Genomic DNA, 22,551 nt, shown 5'->3' on the forward strand with positions numbered 1-22,551 from the left:
ACAAAATAGTATTTTTACCTTGACACAAGTAAATGTTGAGGGTCTAATAGTTATTGTTTAATCATGTAGCCTAATAAATAAACACTTATTACACAGGCTTTTGTAGACCACAAAATGTGAAGCGTCTATATAAATTGCATAAAACATTTATTCTTCCCCTACAAGACCACATATAAAGAAGATTCCCTTGGATGGCTGCTGTGGCCTCTAGGTTTGGCAGGATTATGTCTTGATTCTCTTGTAAGCCCACATGATCAAGGGAGTCTTCCTCTTTGATAATATAATAATGGTCTGTCACAACCATCTGCCAGGTTCAGTGAGGAAATGAGATGTGTCGTGGCAGCCATCATGGGTGGTCGATTAGTGACACATTCAGCACTTATTCAGACAGACTAAAAATATATTTATACATATCTGACTTGGCCTGTTGGCATTTACAATCTGTTTGTTCACTAAGGTTTTTTTATTCAAAATAAGTTGTTGAGTAGTACTGTTAAGAGTCACAACTGACACATCTTATGAACTGCCAGCTGAATGTAATGTGGAACATAATTTACTATTTTATCTTGTTTATGCTAAAATAGGTGATAATATCAACAGGTAAATGTTTTGTTCATTAAAATATAACATCAGACACTAGCTCCCCCTAGGAGCAGCTGTTGGATGAACTTGACAGATAAATTGACAGAAATATGTGTATGGATCAACATGTATGATCTATTTTACATGACCAAATAAAATAAAAAAGCCCTGAAGTCATAACTAATAAATCATTAGACTACAGGAGTACAATAAACATATTTTACTTTGCAAGTATTTTTTGTACAGGGTAGTTTTGCTGGAAAAAATGTACAAAGCAGACCTTAAATATTCTGAATGTCAATTCAAACTACTGACAGATAGGAGGGAAATGTTCCTGTGAGGAGAAGTAAATTTTACAAACATCTAAAATTAAAATTACCGGCATTCCTACTTTGTTACAATGCATGCTTTTAATTCAAAAACACAACACCAGAGTCCAATTTAATACAAAGCTGATGTCAGTTTAGAGAGAAAAAAAAAAAAAAATCAAACAAATAAATTAAAAAAAAGTGAGCTCTGAAATTCTGTACAAGATTTCTTAGAATATTAATATACAAAACATCACTTAGAAACCGGTGTAGCTTAAATTGCTGTTACAAATACACTTCTTTAAGCATGTTTTTGTCATTAGCATACAATATCTGAACACTAACGCACAAACATGGTCACTTCTGTCTTTGAGGTCTGGTGAATGTGAAAACCAAAGAGTCAACTGTAGGGTCGAGGTTCTCATTTGTGTCAGTAATTAGTGTTTTAATATGACACATTCAATGAGATGTTTGAATCCCAGTTTTTAAATGCTACTTTATTCTGTCTCCTTTACATGCAAATCCCAACTTCGTTCTTCATTCTCTTGGCACTTCATATACCAATTACACCAGACAAGTCGCTAAATAGGCAATTTACAATATTTTGCCACCACCTCTATGCATAAATTTCACATTTTATAAAACCTATTAGTGGCCAATAGCAAAAGGTTACATTTGCTACCTATTAGTCAAAGACCCTGGTTCTGATGTATCAACACTTTAATAAGAGACCCTGGGTCTCATGCAAGAACAAATAGTGTAAGCACATTTATTTGACATGTACAAGTAATTAATGAGTAAAAATTATTTCAGTTGGTTTTAAGATTTAACTGCCATGGTTTGGCTCATTTATAATTCAGCGTATTTTTAGAAAATTCTCAGACTATGGCAAGTTTTTTAGGATTTTTACATGTTGATGTCTAGGTAAACATCCCCTACTGCAACACAGCAATGCAACACAAGTTCATACAGAAAAGTGATTTTTATCAGAAACAGTAATCATTAGTGAGTTTCATTTTCATTAAAAATAATAATAATAATAATAATAATAATAAAAAGTGAACATTGTAGAACAGTGTAGAATGGTCCAAATAATAAACAACCCTGTCATCCAATTTATCTCCATGGCTGCAGTAAAATGTTTTTGGAGCCCAATTCCATATAATACCATACTCTCAATCTGATAAAATGTTAAAATATTTTATGGTCCACTCATACAAGAGATGCTGCCAATTTCCTAAAATAAAGGTTTTGACTGCAGACTGTGTGAAACAGCAATTTTGTTTCATGCACTGATTTTGCTAATGATTCAATTTCATAAATGCACACCAACTGATGAAGAGGTGACACACATTAGGTAAATAAATAAGCCTCACAGTAACAAGTAAAAATTTTTAATATGAAAACATTCTTGCATGAGGCCCATTGTCTTGTATAAGCTTCATCCTTTCTGTGTTAACTTCTACAGTTTCTACATACCACACAGTGACTGTGTCTTTCTAACTCAAGCACCTCAAGAAAATATACTGACAGTAATGCCCACAGGCATTGTAATGGCACTTTGAACTCTACTGCCTATACTCAATGACAAATGCTACTTTGTTTTTACATTTTTTTTATATATATATATATATATATATATATATATATATATATATATATATATATATATATATATATATATATATATATATATATATATATATATATATATATATATATATATATATATAAATAAAAAAAAACTTGAATCTTTTTTCTCCCTACTGATTAATCATTTACAACATTTCACCCCATGACTCTTAAGCCCAAAAATTGCTATTTTTTTAGTTTGCAGCCCTTTCCTCCCATGTCTCAAACCTGGGAGATGATGGTCCAACTGAGAACTTCAAATGCCAGACATGAACACACTGATCGACTGAGATTGAGAACTGAGAGTTAATTTTGGTCTAACAAAGTTCAGCACAATCAAATTTATGAAATTTCAGAGGAATCTGGGCAAATGGATCTGATTGATTGCAACCCAATGTAGATACTCAACTGTTACTATTATTGTACGATTACTTTTGTAATCTTATATCAGAGTATCAACACTATACTTTTAAAATAAACTGTTTATGATTTAGCTTTTCTTAATCATGTGTCAGGGAGCTTACTTTAATTTGGGAAGACAGTTGAGTTTTGGGTGCTTGTGTAAGAAAAGGTCAAGCAAGGAACCTCATGTGCCTTTGCCAAAGGGACCACACTGCTTTTGACTGTGTTGACAGCCTAAACAAGAGCTGGCTGACTGACTTTCCTTTTCACACTTTTGACAAGGATGCAGCTCTTTTTGGCAGGGCTCCATGGTAACAGCCACTCCTACGCCGCTCCGTCCTGATGTCATGTGTGTCACCTCTGACCAGGTGTCGTCCTCTGGATCGTAGCACTCCACACTGTCCAGGAAAGTATTGCCATCATAACCTCCTGTAAACACAAAATTGGTAGTCTGCTCTGAGTATACAGAACAGCAATCATACAACACTGTTGGATTAACTATAGTCAAAGGGTGTTGGTGATGTTGTTGCACCCATATTGCACTTGAGGCAATTTATAAGAGTTCATGTGGTGGTTCTCTGGAGCTAAAAAAGGCTTTATACAACGTTTTATATATGCATTAGTACTATGTAATAACTCCCCTTTAAACCCAAGGTTTACATATTGACTTGTCAAAGACAGGGGTAAACAATTAAAAAAGCTGTGCTATGGGTACTAGTTCATTTTATTATTTATGACGACACTCCACAGCTTACAAGGACAACTAAACGATTCAGTTCTATAATCTATGAAAGCCCAAAATCTACTTTTTTTGGTCCAAATGTGCCAACAATATTGTTAGTTTCATCCATTTTCATTTATAGATGGATTTACAGATTTCAGCACGTATGAAAAACAAAAAATACCAGTATAAATTAGAGCTGCTTCCATGGCCCCACAAAATGAACCTTATGTCTCACAAAATAAAAATAAAAATTACAGAAAACAAAAAATGTGTCAGTGGAACAGAAATAAAACAGGTCTAACAGCAAAACTAAACAAATACTTACCCAAAACATAGATGCGTCCCTGTAATGCAGTGACTCCCAGAGCACTGCGCCTGTGCCTCATGGAGGCAGCAAAGCACCACATATCGGTTTCCACATCATAACGCTCCACTGTGTTAAGCTGGTTGGTACCGTCATAGCCACCCATCACAAATATGTGATTCCCCAGTGCACAGACGCCTTATTAAAAAGGGGGAAAAAAAAAAGAAAAAACGTTAGTTTATTTAAACTTTATCTAGATATGGTGAAATAGTAGGAAATCCTGCACATATACGTTGACGCAATACTGATGTGGGAAAGTAAAAGATTAACCTTTATCACAGTTTTTGCCAAGTCTATCTGTCACACACCAACTAACTTCAGATCTTTTCTCACTATTTCCATAAAACTGCTCTCAGGAGTGCTTCCTCTGGACCCCCTGCCTGGCAGCTCCAACTTCAGCTGATATATGCACAGTCTCCTCCTCTGTCCAAACCACCTCAATCTGGCCTCTCTGACTTCCTACCTCCAAAACATCTAACATGAGCCGTCCCTCTGATGTCCTCATTCCTGATCCCATCCATTGTCATCAATTGGGTGGGCTGTGGGTAACCTTTATTCCTTTGCTTTTCAAAGCAGACCTCCACATCTCTAGATTTTCCTCCACCTGCTCCCTGCTCTTGCTACAGATCACAATTTCATCTGCAAACATCATAGTCCACGGAGATTCCTGTCTGACCTCATCTGTAGGTAACATCCTGTAGTTCAACAGCACCAGTGATGGTCATTGTTAACCCAGGCTGTGACCGATTCAGTGTGGAAGTAATGATTGGCACGTTTAATTTGGCATGACTTCTACGCCGGATGCCCTTCCCGACTCAACCCTCTCCATTTATCCAGACTTGGGACTGGCACAATAAGACACTGGCTTGTGCCCCCTTGTAGTTTCCTTGCCCCTAGTGGTTGTATCAGTAAATAAGTTTTTTTATCCGTTTGATTAAAAGAACACACACACACAAACACACAAAAAAAAAAAAAAAAAAAAAAAAAAAAAAAAAGAGAGAAGAGGTTAGTGGTTGTCTGATTAGTTCCAGCATTGATGAAAGACCAGCCAAATTATTAAAACTAATCCATTTTACTCTTTTTTGTAGAATTACATTAGTTTTGTGGCTTTCAATCAATCAATTAATAAATAAAAAAGTCTTGATGTAAAGCGTCCAGCATAAACAGCTAGATTGATTAAAAAGAGTATCAGATGTGTGAACCTTGCATTTAAAAAACTCCCTTTCTTTGTAGACATAGTGTAACACTTTTTTCCCCTGAGTATTTTATCCTCTCAGCTCTGTGGTAAAACACAGGCTTTGTCATAAGTTTTTAGCGTATGTCAATAGGCCTCCTGTCTAGTTTAAGTTCCCTTTTCAATGGCAAAGCAAATCAGGAAGGCTGTTGAACCTGATTCGTACCTTTTAAAATCTTTTTTTTTCACACAGACGAAGTCACAAGCTTTTCGCTAAAAAAATAGCTTTCCATTTCTTTCTTACCAGCTCCTGAGCGGACAGTGTTCATGGGAGCCATTGTCTTCCATTCGTCCTTCTCTGGGTTGTAGCACTCACAGGAGTTGAGCCGATTGGACCCGTCGAAACCCCCCACAGCATAAAGAAGTCGGTTGATGACAGCCACACCCACACCGATACGTCTTGTCAACATAGGGGCAACCAGCTGCCACTGGTCTTTTTCTGGATCATACCTGTCGAGAAAAATCAACAGATTATTTTCTCACTTTTTCTAACACAGGTTTTTTTCCGTGTTTTTTCAACCAGGAACATCAGTCAATGCTGAATCAAGGCATAGAGCGCACAGTTGTTTTTGTTGGAACATAAAACCAGGCTAAAGGTAAAACTACTGGGAGCTGAACTGCAGCACAGATTAATGTGTTGCTCATTTTCAGGAGCATTCGGATAGTCTAGGCATGTTCCTGTTTCAGTCACTGTTGTTCAACTGATACACAGTTCCCTTTGGTCACTGCCTCTTGTCTGTGTCACCTGAAGACTAAAGCCCGAATTAGATACATTTTTAACCATGAATTAAGAGCATTAACAAAATTCACTTTGTTATAGATATTCTGACAGGGAATGGATAGTGACAAAAATGTCTGTCTGGGTTTTGAAAATATCAGTGGGTCAGGTAAACATAATCCAACCTCTTCATTAAACGTTATACTTTGAGGCTCATAGTTGGGGGCCAGCTGTTAAGAAGCTGAACAAGAAACAATGCTTTTTTATCGTTGTGAATAGTAAAGTGGTGACAGTCAATTAGAGTTTGTTTTCCTCTAGCTAAGAGTGAGGGAAAATGCATCTATTGCACCAATTAGACATTTTAGGACTCAGTTTTAGAAAATATTTTCCTTGTAGATTAAGCTTACTCACTGATGTTTTGTGTGAACTAAAATATGTTACAGGAAGTGGAACAAAACCAAATTATCTTGAGGAAGTTAACTGTAGCCTGTATTCTAAAAAGGTCACATGTCCTACTGAACCAGGCTGTGAAAATTCAGGTGATACTTCTAGTCTCTTCTAGGAAAAAGAGAAATAAATCTTAAAAGAAAAAAAAAGAGGGGGCGGGGGTGCTAATAACACACCAATTGCTTACCTTTCAACACTATTATGATGAATGCACCCATGTGATCCGCCCACTGCATATATCATGCCATCGATGACGCCAACCCCAATTCGGTTCCTCGGCACACTCATTGGTGCACACGGCAGCCAGCAGTTGTTCATAGGATTGTAGCAGTCTAATGCATTCGAGTCCATGTTTCCATCAGGTGCGTTGTTTCTACCACCAACAGCATAAAAAAGCCCACTAATCACACAGGCTGCCAGGCCACTGCGGGGCACCTGCAGGTCAGCTAGCCTTAGCCACGCTCCTGTACAGGGATTAAATGCCTCCAGGAAACTGAGAGACTGACGAAAATAACCCCCTGCTGTGTAAATAAGCTGTGGCACCTTTGGAGTTCGGCAAGAATTTACTTTGGTGGGTTTGTGGAGGGTGAGGTCCTGGAAGATCTGGGACAAGTAATCTTTACACTGGGGATCCCAGTCCAGAGACTGGAGTTGGGCCTGCAGGAAGTTAGGGGTCAGAGAATGACAGCGGACAGCTTGAAGCAAAGCTTGGACGTATGGTCGCCGGTTTTCCTGGTCGTAACGCACCCAGGCCACACATGCCTGGAAAACTTCAGACTCACAACGCACATTGAGCTCGTCGCGGCTGATGAGGGTGACCAGTTGGCAGTGGGACAAGTTGAAAAACTCCTCCTGGGTTGCGACCTAGGCAAAGCAAAGTAATAAAATACTTAATTATGTAGGGGGAAGCCAAACCTGACACCAAAAAAAAAAGGGCTAACCTTCATCATCACAGTGAATGAAGGATGTGTAAACAAATGCCACTATTGCCAAAACAAATCGTCTTTCTGTGACTCCTGTCAAAGGTCAAGATTAGTTAGGAAACAATACAGTAACATCATAAGGCTTATTTAAGCTATCAACACAGACTAAATGCATAGAAAATCTGCCAAAAAAAAGCTGCCATAATCATAGTACATTTGTAAGGTTGTATATGCATCACATACCATTTATGAGAAATGCAATACAGTTTTTGAAAAATGCTCTTTGTCATTTCCTTTATAAAAGCAGCTTTCAAACACATGACAAGGAACCACTCAGGCATTACATGACCCATCCTTAGTTCATGCTTAACCTTCCTCTACAATGTGCATCCTTTTAGTATGTTAATCAAAAAAAAAACAGTATTATGGGCCTTTCATTTGCACCTGGCAAAGTCTGACTGGGGTCACTTTCATACATAACAGGTAGCTATGCCAGCAAAGAGAAAAAACGCTTAAACCGTATGGGGAATTGTGGTTGCCTAATGGTTAAAATGCATACCACAGAACTGCAATGTTCCCAACTAGACAACTTGTTTTATGTCACTCTTCTCTGGCTTCTTTCCTACACCAGCAGACAAAAGAATAAAGCATTCTTACAATCAGTGAAGCTTTATTTGGAAATGCTGCATGATCTTTACCTGGCTGAAGTTCATATAGATGTATTCTCGGGCCTTCTGGTGGAGCTCTGTGCAACCAATCTGTTCAGCAAAGTTGGCAATGCCAATGGCATTACTGGGGTCAAGCTGCTGGACGAGGAAATCACAGCAGGCTTTGACCACGCTGTCTATCTGATACATGACAGCACCATTCATCACATGGATTACACACTTCTCTCCCACAGAGATACTGGCTGTGTAGGCAAACTCTATGAGTCTTTGCATTACCTAAGTGTACAAGAAAGACAAAGGATTGAGGAAAAATAAACAAGTAAAGAGAAGGGACAAGAATAGATAGCTATATGGGGGAAAAAAATTAAACATGGCTTTGATGCTCAATTTGTGCACTTATTACTTTCTTCTACAGTAAGGAGCTGAGAAATTGGCATCTTATATGCTAACAAGTGTTAGATACTGTGTCCATGTGAGGTTAACATAAACATCCAGGTTAAATTAAAGGTTAAAATTATGTATATATACTGCCAAATCTTATTGCACGTTTCCCTGTGTACACATCTACACCTCTTCAGTAAATATTAAAATATGTAACTTTTATCAATCACACAACAAACCAATGAACTTATATTTATATGAATTTATATGTTTTATTCTAATTAGGACATTTCCCATTAAGTGCAAAGCTCATTGTTCTAAATACAACAAAAACACTGTCGTGGAGAGAGGCTGCAAACCTAAAAGGATAACTTTTAAGGACATTCACGTGTAATAACTGTTAGTGTGCAACCTGGATCAGCTTATTTCTCCACCAAGCATTTTGGAATAAAGAAACATGTCAACCAGTGTAGTGGGGAGTGTGGGCTTCAATTTGTTTTTGGACAACAGCGAACATCTACAATACATACAAATAAATGTATCCAAAAACAAAACAAACACAAAAAAACAAAACGATTTATTTACATGCTAGTTTACTGTATCAACGGCTTTGGGTTTGTCCCTTCAGGGGTTGCCAAAGCGGAATGTGTTCTGCACATTGATTTGGCATGAGTTTTTAACGCTGGATGCCCTTCCTGCCGCAACCCTCCCATTTTATACAACTAGTGGAGTGGGATTCGAACCTACCGCCTTCTACATCCCAACCCAAAGCTGTACCAGGCCCCTTTTATGCTAGTTTACTACAAAAAAAGCATTGTTGTGTAGTACAGGTGATGTTGTGCCAGTACAACTTGGTGTCTAACAAATAAATATAAAACCTTCAAAACAAAAGGGAAATGTATTTATATGTTACACCTTTAAGACCACATAACTCAAATTACATTTACTGGGAAATCTATTTTGTAATTTATTAATCTGTTGGTGAAATGCTATGTCAAATAAAATAAAGCTAGATAAATAAATCAAGGAAAAACATCCTTTGACTCACTTTGGGGTGGATTCCCTCGATGGGCACTAACTCCATACCACACTCCTTCAAGCCATTGGTAAACATGGCCCTAAAGACTGGAGAGGATGAAGCCAGCACCACCTTGTGAGCTACAAAGTCCACCTCCTCCAGGTCTTTGTAACGCACGCGCAGTGTGACATCACACAACTGACGCTCCTGACGCAGCTCATTCATGATGGCAAAGGCAGCTGCTGTGTGGCTCTCTAGTGTGTAGCTGAAGACGCGGTGGCCATTGTGCGTGGACGGGGTCACCAGCGCTTTGCATTCTGTTAGACACTGTGTCATTTCCTATCCTTTCTCCTCCTCCTCAATCTCCTTCTCAAGAACAGTGAGCCGTGTTATGGGGCATCCTTGCACCACATGCAGATGTGGCTAAAATAAAAGAAATGTTTAAACTGAAATTTGGCAGATGTCCTCACAGACAGCTCCAGGTCCTCTTGGATAGGGCTGATTTTTGACTGTGTGGAAGACTTTAGATACAATTTATGTGGACACGAGGATTTCCTTGTTCAGTTAAGTACTTGAGACCAGCCATACTGTTCAATACGCTTTACAGACTTCCAGGTGAAGTTACATGCTGTACCTCCAAATTAACCAAAGCATATTTGAATAATGATCAGGATTCTATTATAACATCCAAGGGTCATCTTTGTAGGGTAGAATTAGAGATTAGCAGCCATAATTTTTTATGACTATAAGAACAAGTACAAGACTCAAAGAAATCTATTTTAGTTCAACCTTGTTTTGACAGCAGAGTTTCTTTCCACTCTACCAGAGTAGAATGTGTCTGTCTTGACAAAGAAACTACTGGAAAGTCTTTTTTTGTCTATTGAATCATCTTGTTTTAATTTTGTCCTTAAATGTATTAAAATTTCTCCAAACTCTTTAATAATGCAATCTATCAGACAGCACTGAGATAAAACAAACTTATTCGGAGAATAATGAAAATGTTTCTGAGATTCACTATTGCACCAGGTGTGTCCTGCATTTTGATCAGTCTAGAGAGAGGAAAAAAGTTCTAATTTACTGCTTCATTTTAAAGAGGTAATAATTAAAGCTCCCTTCAGAGGGCTACAATTATGCTGAAAATGGCAGTCGGTTACTGTGGATGAGGCACTGGAAGGGGTCAAGTGCTAAAGTGTCCTTGGAAATGAGGTGAGTGTTTGCTGGCTTTCTCCAGAAATGCCCCTTACTCGAGGTTGTCCAGTTAAAGAATTTGTTTGCTCCTCTGTGTTTACTAGGCAGCCAGTGGCTTAGTTGACAACTGTGAGAAAAGAAAGAAAGGGAGATAGTGAGCTTTTAGTTACATACAGTGGACTGAAACTATTACATATACAGTTACAATTTTAGCATTCCTCTGTCAAATGCCGACATATTGACTTGTATACCATTTCCTCTATCAAGTTACACAGCATTTATCTGCTCTTTGTCCCATCTACTGTCATGCCTTACCCTTACACACACAGTGTGTGGATCACTGGGGTCAAGGTTTCTTCCATCACATCATGAGTATGCTAGTTCCCATATTCATTCACTGCTCACTTTAACTTGTGAAAAGAAGTTGCATCTAAACACACAAACAAAAAACCCCACCATACTAACAAAGACTAATAGAATATCAATAAGAATGTATATGTATTGTCAATTTTGAGAATGAGTGACCTCAATTAGAATTAGGCTGGCCAGCATGACTAAGTGTTTTCACTCTGTCCTGTGACCGATCCAGCTAGGGCAGAATAAATAGTTTGTGCAACAGCCAATGAAATCCAAACATACATTCTCCGATTCTCACTAGCAACACAAACACACACACTTTCAAAAGCAAAAAAGCTTGAAAAAACATCGTCAAACCAGCATCAAGGGCTACCTTTACATGACAAATGAATTGTAGTGGATGCTACAACAAGCAGGCGATAGCTATGCAGACAGGTTTGGAAATGAATACTCTTGGGAATGACTGGGCTCATGTCCACAGAGAAGAACACTAGCAGACCATTAAATTTACCTAGGGGCGTGCTGCAAAATGAATGGAATCAGCCTAACTTCTTCTTTTCTAGAAAATGAACTACCTGTAAAAGTGACATAAAGTACAAAGTACATTTTCTCTGATGAGGAAGAGCCAGAGTTACTCAGCAACAACTGAGGCAAAGTGCCAATACGTTGTGCACAAAGTAATCATTACCTGAAAGGGTGATAAAAGGACACAGCACATGGGCCGTGGTAAATGGCCTTGCTGCTTCCATGCATACTCCTGGTAAACATATCCAAAGTATTTTTTATGTCTAGGAAGTTTTATATTTTTTTTAATAGATGGCAATATGTCAGCGACAATCATAGATTTTGTCATAAACAGAGTTGCACAGCAGTTATATGAAGTAATATGAAAACACACTGAAATTCCAATTTACTGCTGTGCTTTCTTTCCTCCAGGTTTCTGGGTAAAATTGTTTCACAGAAAAACATATTGCTCAACTCGCTCATTCCTGGAGGCAGTGAGAAAGTGCAGAGAGATTTCCTTCCGTCTATATATGTACTTGCACCATATCTTAAATTTCATGCAATATATGATTAGGACCTTTTTAAAAAGGTATGATGTCAAAGCTGGTTTAGTTTAGAAAATCACTTAGAGCAGGAGTTTCCTTTTTTAAAAGCTAAGGATTGTACAGTTTGAACCAAACTACACCAGATTAGAACATATTCGCTGATCAATATAAGCTAAAAGTTTTGTCGATTGATGAATCAATAAAAATTAATGATCAATGCGTTTGTTTTCAAGCAAAAATACAAAACATAATTGAAGAGTAACTGTAACCCAGACAAAGATTTAGGTCAGATGTGTATATACACTTCTGTAGGTGTAACAAAACTAACACACAACCGTATTATTAATCTGATTTTAGGACAAAAAAACCTTTCAGTACTAGAGAACTTACACACCTTTTAAGACCACTAACAGACGATGCCCCGTAGTTTGGGAACCACTATTTATGCCTGCAATCCCTGGATGTCAATCAGCTGGGATTGCACAATACCTGAAGTGACTCAGAGTTTAAAGTTTATATAGAGTTACACGTTGTAGGAGATCTTACACAGCTGAGTCAGTTTTTGTTTAAGGCTACAAAGCAGGCAAACGATGACGAGCCAAGAGTGAAACAAACAGGCTCGTTAAACGCGTTCATTAGCACTTTGGCAGCAAGATTTTCTCGGTGAGTCATCCTCAACTTTTCAACAAGCGAACCGTGGAACCAGATGTACCAAAACATGACGCCATTCCTTACGTAAACCCAGTTGGAGTTAGATTTCCGCGCCATCTACCTAACGCAAAGCACCGTTCCCCCTCTGATACAGTCGCTAGTTATACGTTAATCATTTCGGAGCTTGTTCTCATCAAAATCATCCGCAGCGCTGCTATTAAATGAGAATAAAGGCTAACGCGGCTGAGGCAAATCGATTTTATCCCGTTTTATTTGCGACGAAAGTAAACTCAATATATCCAGGACAAAATAAGAAAGGAAAAAAAAACAGAGACACCACAAACATCAAGGTAACGTTTCAGAAATAACGTTAGAGTCGACAGCAAAACAGGCATCTAATAATAGGCAGTATCGTTAGCGTAACGGCTGTAAGCCGAGCTACAACTAAAATGCTAACAAAGCGGTACCCTAACATGTCCGATATGCCGGCCACGACTTCTTGGACAAATCTCTCACAACACAGTCCGCATTAGCCATTACCTGTTGTTTAAATCTGTAATAAAATAAACTCACGTAACCTAGTTCAGTTCCTCCATCGCAGTCTGTCGAGCTGTGCGCCACATAGGAAGGAGGAGGGGGGGGAGGCTGTAACTCACCGTGACTAAGCATTGTGCCCGCCGCCTCTCGCTTTCACAATAAGAGTCCGCCCTCACCGCGCCGGGACCGTCTCCGTTGAAGAGTAACGGCGGTGAAGTATGTCCCGCGGAGGGGGCTTTTATTGAGAAGGAATTCTCAGGGTGAAATGAAAGCGAGGCCAGTTGTTGGCAGGGTGCCAGAAAATTGAAGCTTTAATGTCAGTCAAATTTGTAGCAAATACAATAAACACACCACCTTCGTCATAAACTCCACTATGTAAAATGTTGTAAAGGATATGCCATTATTAAAGTCAATCTCAGATTACACAACACAATGATACATTCAGTAACATCTATTTAAATCAGTGTGAACAAGTAATGACATGTCATCAGGATTTACTAAAAATATTGTTTAAGGATATTAAGTGACATGGCTAAAATGCCCCATAATTATCTGGAAGTGCAAATTCCTTCCTCATCTCTATTCGCAGCTTACCTTAAGTGTCACACTTTCCCGCAGAAATCCATGTTTGTGACTAGCTCCTACAGTACAAAGCTGCTTGAGCGAAATCTGCTTGCTGCACAGATGCTGACACACCAGTAAGTTGTTCTCTTCTTGTACTACGTAAATACGTAATTCAGGTCAGTACAGTAAACTGAATGCTCTGTTCTGGTTACCAGCCATAGGGTGGCGTCAAAAGACCACTGTGAGACTGCAGGAGCCAACGCACTTTGAGTTACTTTCTCAAAAATATTTAACATGTGGAATTTGAGCTCCCTGTATCGTAGTAAACAGCATTGGAACAACTCAAAGTTGATTAAACCGAATAATTTTTATTAACAGTATAACTGACTACTAAACATAAAAAATCACTAAAAGATATTGCAGGCCTTGAACCCACCTTCACTTGTAGTCCCCCAGCTGAGCAATGACTCTGCGTTTACTCTGTGTATAGGTTATCCTTGGGGCATCTTAGACAAGTACCTTGTTGTCGGTTTGCTTCTCAAACATCCGTGGGTTAAAGTTGTGTTCAATTTCATCTACCTTATCATGCTTTCTATGTAACAAGAACTAAAAAAATTCTGGTGTGTGTGGAACAAAAACAATGCAGCATGCATCTGCAAAACAACCCTCCACTAGGTAGGGACTGTGTGTGAATGTCACGACAGATAATTCATGACTTCTACCTTGACTTTCTTTTCTTTCTATGATTTCACTTGCAGGAAGAATACTGTTGGACAGGAAACACTCCCCAACTGACCTTTGACAGCAGGGGCATGCAGTGGTAACCACAAAAACCCATAAAAATTATATAAAAAGTATCATATTTCCATGTGGTGCCAGTTATCAAAGATAATATATTTAGGTCTCTGAGGGTTAAATTAAAGGGGATCAAGTGTAACAATTTTTAAATGCTGCTTGTTTGACATTGGTAGACTTCGCCTTGCATTGAGCTTCACATCACTGAGCTTTTCACACTTCTAGCTTCCTCTGAGCGGTGTGACAAATTTTTCCAAAAATAGCTTGTTGCCTTTACACAGTTTGCACCAGATATAGTCTACTATAGCTACTGAACCTATTGTATGCTTACATTTAAAAAAAGAGAGATTTGTAATTGTAATAATGACACTCCGTAACTAACGGTAAAGTTTCAGCTTTTTCATAATAATTGTCTCTTAATTGTAAGAGCCAAAATGCTAAATAAAAATAAAAATACAGAAACTGTCTGGCTTAACAGCCTTTTAAATTTTAGCCTGTCCATAAAAGTATAGCTCCCTGGGAACTAACCTTAAAGCCACCTTTTTCTGTTTTAGCTATGATGATTGGACAGCAAGTCAGAGTAAGGTGATGGCCAATTACCGACCTGTTGAAAAAATATTCCAGTCTTTAGCGTTAGAATAAAAGCTGCATTGTGTGCAGCTTGAGCCGAGACATGCAGAGCTTGTAGAGTATTGCAGTATGTAGGCCAATGCCATTACCAGATGTGAGACAAGGGGGCGATTTGCTTTGGTAATTCTTCTTCTTCAAGAACTGTACTTCCATTCGCACATCCTTGAATGTACAAAAAGAAATACAGTCGATTGCAAAGGTTTGCATCCCCTTATTTTGAAATATTAAAAAGAATAAAATAAAACATTTTGTTCTTATCAACATAATATCATGATATTTATTGCTAATTCACCTGGAACAATAGTTTTTTCATCACAAATTAAAGTTAATTTGTAATTAATTTTACTCTTTTTAATATTATAAATTAAAGGGAACATAAACTTTTGCATCCAACTGTATGTTTTCATGAATGTAATAATTTTATAAATGAACCCAAAACTTGAGAATTATTAAACAGAATGTTTTATTTCTTTTATTAAAAGAAAAGTAAAAATAGATATATTTTACAATATATGTGACATAAAAAACACAAAATGCAAATACAAAAAGCACACTGTCTCATTTAATTTTTGAACTCTAGAAACACTGCACTACCAAAACATCTGAATAAAAACTGATGCCAATCCCATTTTATAATATAAACAATTCAGTACCTTAAACTCTAACCAGAAATATTCTGTGAACATGATGAATAGTAAAAAACCCAGTACAGCTGGATGATGATGAATAACATAAAACAGAAGTCACAATAATTTTGTGCTTATACTTACAAGTGATGCATTTGCAGCTGAGGTGGTTTCAGTTATGCTATCAGCATATACCAGAGGAAGAGAAGCTAAATCCCAAAACATACGCTGACATTTTTGTTGTTTTTGTTTCCATAGATGTTTTCCTGTTGATGCTGAATTGACATTTCAAAATCTCAGACAAAGACATTAACAACTTTCCAGTTGTTATCAGACCTGTCATTTCAAAACAGAGGGGATTTTGATTGTTTACATACCTCCATCTCTCCTACAACTGTACCACAACAGTTTCACTAGACTGTCTTTGTAAGACGGTAAGTACCACCACACTTGTTCCTGTTGCTTTATGTCTCCAAACACAGGTGTGGTAGGGTGCACTAAATTTTTTTTTTATCATCTGGCACATCATGAAACTTTAAACAGCTCTGTGACTTCATTTTATGGATAAACAAAATCCAGGTGCACAGATCATTTGCTGCATGTGTTAAACATATTTGTGATGTATTTAAAGCAACTTAGCAAAGAAAAAGGAAACAGAGATAAGCAAACCACAGTTATTCACCTTTAATCCAGCAAGTCTCTGTAATAATGGTAAATTTAAATTTAAGTTTTAGTCATGAGAGTCTTAAGGGATATTCTGCTCAGGCTTCCACAGGAACTTCAGAATCACAGATAAAAATTTAATCCAAGCTTGCTTCCCTTTTCACGGTTATTTTTCAGTGCAAATTGGCATCTAGCAGGGTTTGCATCTTCATATACAAAAAGTGGCTTTTTTACGTGTGTATGTAACATCCACCTGAAATCTCAGATCCAACCATACCTTTCTGAATATGCAACCCATGTGCAGGCATTGGTCACATCTTGTCTCAACAACTGCAACGCCCTGCTAACGGGCCTAGCAGCATGCACAATTAAACCCCTCCAGATGTTTTAAAATGCAGCAGCACGCCTCATTTTTGATCAGCCAAAAAAGACACGCATCATACCACTCATCAGATCTCTGCACTGGCTTCCAGTGGCTGTCTCTGACACTTGCCTACAGAGTGCCCAATTCAACAGCAGATTCCTATCTGAACTGCCTCATTCAGGCCTACAATCCATCCCACTCAAAACACAGTGTCAGTGAACAGCAACTGGTGGTCACTACACAACACAGCAAAACATCCCGAGCAAAAACTCTCGTGAGTTCAGTGGTCCTATGATGGTGGAACAAGCTACTAAACTGTGCACACTCAGCAGCTCACTCCAAATATTAAAAGAACTGTTGAAGACAGAACTCTTGTGCAACTTCCTATGCACTGAATAAAAATATATCTGTCCTATCTTACATAAAACAGAAACATTTCTTATCATAGCACTTTGGTTTGATGATTTCTCCCTGACTTACATTTTTTGCTTGCTTTGTACCTCACTTGTAAGTTGTTTTGGGTCTGCCAGATGACTGAATGTAATTCTTGTTTAAAAGTCATTCATGTGGTTATGTTGCTTTAACTGTACCACATCTGACTTGTTAAGGTGAGACCCTTGCCATGCTACATGTTTATTTATGACTTGAAGACTTTGGGGTAAAGAGTTTTTATTGGTGTTGGAGTGGTGATAACATTCCCAGAGGAAATAGTTGTTTCCAGTCCCCCCTCTAACTTCTGAGATGCCACCTCAGTCTTACTGAAACTGCACTCCAGGAATGGCATCCCAAACTTTTTCACTTGGCCGTCTCTGGTCATCAGACAGGGCCGACAGAGCAGCCTCAGAATTGCTCTCCTCATGTCCTTACTGGTCAGGGTGTAGATAATGGGATTCAGGAGTGAGTTGATCATAGCAACTCCCAGGAAGTAATCAGCCTTGTAGAGCAAGCGGCAACTGTGAGTTGGGCAGAAAAAATCCAGGAGGAGGAGGAGGAAAAGGGGCAGCCAACAGGCAATGAAGACACCTAGAACAATTGTGACTGTCTTGAGGAGGGCAATGTACTTCTGTGACTTCCTTGCTAAGCCTTTTCGCATGCTGCCTGACATCCCTAGACGCTGGCGCTGTGTGTTGGTGCGGACAATACGGAAAACCCTCACATAAAGGACAACAATGGACAGAAGCACTGCGCTGAACACCGATATGCAGCAGAGGATGTAGCTCTTGGCATAAAGTGGGAGCACTGTTGAACATTGGCTCAGTTTATGGATGCAGTTCCATCCCAAAATTGGTAGTACCCCTAAAAAGCCTGACAGCGCCCAACTTGCACCAATAAGTGCCAACATCCGACCACGCTTTGCCCCATGGTATGGCCTCATTGTCACCATAGTAACATGGCGTTCAATTGCAATGGCCAGCAGACTAATGACAGAGGCTGCCAGCGTGATGAAGACCCCTCCCTCCCTGAGGAACCAAAGCAAAGGTGTCAGTTTCAAAGTATTAGGTCCAGACATGATGATGTTAGCCATGTAGGTAATCCCAGCAAGCAGATCAGACAGAGTCAGGTTACCCAGAAGGTAATACATGGGCAGGTGGAACTTCTTGTTCCTCCAAATAGCAATGAGAACCACAGCATTCTCCAGGACAATAAGGAGACACACCACCAGGAACACAATGCTCTCAGGCTTGAGGCCCTCACGATAGCGGTCTTTCTGCAGCTTGCCAGTATAGTTGTAATGCTCCACGATGACAGAAATGTCCTGGTACTCCCAGAAAAACTGCAAGTAGCCTTGGGAGGAAGGAGCAGGGGAGGTGGCTAATATGTATGCCGAGGTGGGAGTCCCGGCATGAGCAGAATTTGCTTCCATGCTTAACTTTCCTTTCCTTCTATTGTTTCTCTACGCAGTGGCTATAAAGTCATTTTTGCTCACATGTTTTTGGCATTAGGCGTTATGAGGAATTAGTGCAAGAACATAAAAGTGATGCACAAAAAAATATAAAATTGCATAAATTTGATACAGTGCAACCACCAGAATTCCTAGATGTTTTCCTCCTGGCCAGAAGACGGTGCTCTTGAGCTCTGTTTGTACTGGTTAGAGGGTCCTATGGCTGTGGACAGACATGAAAAAAGAATTAATACCTGAGATTGGATGCAGAGCCAATGTGAGTTGAAACTAATCCTTAAAAGACGTGTTTTAATACACAGACACAGAGAACTTTAGTATGTTTCAAAGTGTTTAGTGTTTTACTTTTACAATACACTGACATTTAGGACTTACAACCACAGAAAGATAATGACTGGTTATCTGGTCTACTGGTAACTACTAAAAGTGAAAATGTCTGCCCCTGACTTGTAGAGTATATTGAATACATGCTTCCCTGTGACATTTTCCTCTGACGGGGCAGAATGTGATATTAAGGTTCGAAAGAACAGAGGAATCAATATAATGTTAAACAAACATGTATTCTTTTTAATTGTGTTTAAAGTCTCTGTCAGTCTGTATAAGGTTGTTAGACAACAACCATCACAACATGTGCACTTAATTTGGGACGCATGCAGACACTTTTCCCTCCAGCATCACCATTCTACTTAAAAGTATAGATGAGTTATGTTTAAACTCTGTCACACATGCAAATACACTTCAAACCTTCTATGTGTAAGACAGTAAGGAAATGTTTTCATTTATGGCAAGTGCAAATGACACCGAAGGTTGAAGCATTAAATGTTATGCTCTAAACGATTAAATGGGATTTGGGTTGCATTCCTTTTAGTCACCGTCGTTTGAAGGAATGTTAGTCTCCTTTCTCATATGTTAACATTTAGCAAATGGTCTTGAGACTTTAACGGATTCAACCTGTAGCAAGGAATTTATAAAATTTGGAGTAATACAAAGATCCAAGTGCAGAGATGTAGCAATTTTATCTATGCCATAAAAATATGAATGGATATTGTGAACGAGTAGCAATATTTAAAATCATCCACGACAAGATTTGGTTTAGAAAATATGTGTATTACTCTACAATAGAAGCATCAGCCTTTTATAATAATGCTTATACTTTTCTGTTTTTCTTTTTTTACTTTTGCCCCACATATTGTTTATAATACAATCTCATATAACATTTCGATCAAACCTTTAAGCAGCCTTTCAAGTCGCTAGGTGGAAACGGTGCATTTAAAGTAAGTTATCAATATAAACAAAGATCATAACAATCCTTTAACCCTAAAGGCTATAATAATGCCATTAATAACATCACCTGTCAGGTCTTAACGGAATTACAGAGAAATTACCTTGAAATTGTTGTAGCGTTGATCTTATCCTGCACTTTCTCTGCTTTTCAGTGAGGAGAATCCAAACAGCAGCACTAAGTCATAGTCAAACTGACAGGGCAGCGGGAGTGAAGTAAGACCTTAGCTGAAACATGCAACAGCTAAAGGGGGTTGGTCTTACCCCAAACTCTCTCCCCCTCACATTCTCTCTCTCTTCGCTTGTCTGTCTGTTTTTTTTTTCTCTTTCTTGCATACATCTCAGTGCCCACACACGACATTTCTCCTGACTTTCATGCTAAAAGTTCTTTAAACCATTGCTTGATAATGGACATCGGGAGGAGCTGGTGAGGTAATAGGAAGTAGGAAGTGAATGATGGCTGACAGCTCTGATTTCACAGTCACTTATTTAGATTTTACAGTTCAAATTATTGATATAAACCAAATTACCCTTATGCTGTATGTATAATCTTGAAGACTCCTCTCCTTATACAATCATGACATGATGTAAGCAAGGTAAAACTGTTAACTTTGCTGGCCTCCTTACAATACCAACATCTGATATCCTCATGCAGTAAAAATTGTGTTGGCCACAAAATGACTTTGAACAGGAAACATTTGCAGAAGTAAAAGGAGGCTCAGCATCAGAAAGTGCTCTGAGAACAATTAATTAGAGTAAAATTGGAAAACAAATCTCATTAATTTTTATGCGCTCTGAATAAACACCATTTACCAACTTTCTAAAGAAATAAACAGATGGTCTAAAGCTTTGGTGCAATTTTGCTTGAAGAACCAGCTTCGAAAAAAATTGCTCAGTAACTCTCAAACTTCCTGAACCAAGTGAAATGTAGACACTGGGCCTTTGTATTTCTCAAGTTTCTTAAGAGTTTAAATTCATTGCTCCCACGATTATCTGTTCTACAACCCCTACTTAAGCAGCCAAGGAAAAGAATTGAATCCGATCCACATGGTTTATACAGTAAGGATGGCATCCCAGTTCCCATAGCCTTTCAGTGAGAATGCAGCATGCTTTGACACGCTTCAGCAGGTCACCTACAAATCCTCCCCTGCAGGGCCTCGAGAAGGTTTGTGAGGATAAAAATGAGGGAGGGGAGAGCATGAGCCTCAAATAAAACTTTCACTGGTTAGTTGTCTGTATCAGTGTAAGTGGCTGGCACAGTTGTATGTTCATAGTCACACAAGATCACACAAGCAACTGTACCTGCAGGGACATGAAACTCCCAGTCTCCTAAACACTCCTGAAACAACTGTGAGTCTGTCATTGCACTGCTGCCTCCATTACTCTGGTACATATTTAATTTAGTTTTGAATAGTTTTTTTTTTTTTGACAGTTGAGAGTCCTGCTTATTTTCCAGCTGCTCTTTGGATACGTTACACTGTAGTGTTTGTGTATTCGAACAGAGACTTCTTTCAGCTAAACCGGTTTGTTGTGGGATTACCTGGTTTTACTGAAGAATCCTCTGGCACTTTTAAGTATATTTGTTAATTTGCTTTGTCTTGCTTTGTTCTTTTTTCACTCCTTTGTTATTATGGCTTACTCTTGTATATTATATTCATAAAAATTTGCTTGTGTCTAAGTGCCTGCTTTTTAAGCTTCTGATAGTGTCAGTTGACTGTTGACATGCTGACACACACCACTGAATCAGCAGATCCAACATTCACAATACCCTGAACTAGCTCCTGAAAGGAAATGTGTGTTTGAGGCTTTAGTTTGAAATGGGGATCAGTTCAAGCCTGAAATAAAAACATGAACATTTCTCATCACAAAAGGTAGTGACGTACTTGGATCACTAGGAAGCCAGAAGTCTGTAGTGCACATCAATGTAACCAGTGATTACTGTTGTTTGTGTGTGCACCCACATGAATGTACAGAGCTCGGTGCATCTGCATACATTTGTATCTGTTTGTGAATCTGTTTGTGAATCTAGGAAAGTGTGTGGGTGAAGTTTCTCCACCCTTCTTACCCTTTAGTGTATTTCTGTGGGTGAAAATGTTACATTACATGTTACAATATTACATCCCACTTTTTTGCCACACACACACACACACACACACACACACACACACACACACACCTCTGATGGGTGTGGATGTAATGTTGACCTTGATGGGAATAGTTAAGTGACCTACAGGACCAGTTTGTGTTGCATCAGGGGTTTATTTTTGATCTACTGTAGCCACACTCCTGATTTGACTTTACCCAGAAGGTGATCTTATGATGGTTTCTCAGTGCTGGCTGACTTGGCAGGTTCTCATTTCAGTTGCAGTGTCAATATTTTCATGTCCTTGATGTTTTGCAGCTTGTGTGAAAAGAGTCAAAAGGAGATGCATGCTGTCAGAAAGTCTAGAAAATCAGGACCTCCAACAGTTGACCTTCATGGCTGGGCTGGCTGTGTTCTTGCATAGGTTTCCTGCAGGTACTCCAGTTTCCTCCCGCAGTTTAA

At 38.7% G+C, this 22,551-nt stretch overlaps 2 protein-coding genes across 5 annotated transcripts; both read right to left on the reverse strand.

Moving 5' to 3' along the window:
• Positions 1-2,559: 2,559 nt before the first annotated feature.
• keap1b (kelch-like ECH-associated protein 1b) lies at positions 2,560-13,916 on the reverse strand. Of its 4 annotated transcripts, none has more exons than XM_067498265.1 (7): positions 13,778-13,916; positions 9,432-10,716; positions 8,033-8,278; positions 6,599-7,275; positions 5,491-5,696; positions 3,974-4,150; positions 2,560-3,353 (listed from the first exon to the last, which is right to left on the reverse strand). In XM_067498265.1, the coding sequence occupies exons 2-7, from the start codon at positions 9,735-9,737 to the stop codon at positions 3,109-3,111; spliced, it is 1,857 nt and encodes a 618-aa protein (XP_067354366.1). In that variant the 5' UTR covers positions 9,738-10,716; positions 13,778-13,916; the 3' UTR covers positions 2,560-3,108. The 4 variants fall into 4 exon arrangements, with proteins under 4 accessions (XP_067354366.1, XP_067354367.1, XP_067354365.1 ...); XM_067498266.1 differs by lacking the exon at positions 13,778-13,916 and adding an exon at positions 13,303-13,547; XM_067498264.1 differs by lacking the exon at positions 13,778-13,916 and adding an exon at positions 13,225-13,380.
• A 1,700-nt stretch (positions 13,917-15,616) lies between these two features.
• On the reverse strand, positions 15,617-20,351 carry s1pr5b (sphingosine-1-phosphate receptor 5b). The gene is made up of 2 exons (XM_067499142.1): positions 20,111-20,351; positions 15,617-18,930 (listed from the first exon to the last, which is right to left on the reverse strand). Exon 2 carries the CDS (start codon positions 18,687-18,689, stop codon positions 17,463-17,465), a length of 1,227 nt encoding a protein of 408 aa, XP_067355243.1. The 5' UTR covers positions 18,690-18,930; positions 20,111-20,351; the 3' UTR covers positions 15,617-17,462.
• Positions 20,352-22,551: the final 2,200 nt, after the last annotated feature.

Source organism: Channa argus, chromosome 3 (assembly GCF_033026475.1).
Source record: "Channa argus isolate prfri chromosome 3, Channa argus male v1.0, whole genome shotgun sequence".
In the NCBI taxonomy this organism is placed as follows: domain Eukaryota; kingdom Metazoa; phylum Chordata; class Actinopteri; order Anabantiformes; family Channidae; genus Channa; species Channa argus.

Excerpts from the sequence above, each read along its gene's own strand:
- keap1b (XM_067498265.1), bottom strand. The coding sequence starts at position 9,737 with ATGACACAGTGTCTAACAGAATGCAAAGCGCTGGTGACCCCGTCCACG. Across the intron at positions 5,697-6,598 it reads CATCATAATAGTGTTGAAAG|GTATGATCCAGAAAAAGACC; the intron begins GTAAGCAATTGG and ends TTTTCTCGACAG. Across the intron at positions 4,151-5,490 it reads CACTGTCCGCTCAGGAGCTG|GCGTCTGTGCACTGGGGAAT; the intron begins GTAAGAAAGAAA and ends CTTTTTAATAAG.
- s1pr5b (XM_067499142.1), bottom strand. The coding sequence starts at position 18,689 with ATGGAAGCAAATTCTGCTCATGCCGGGACTCCCACCTCGGCATACATA.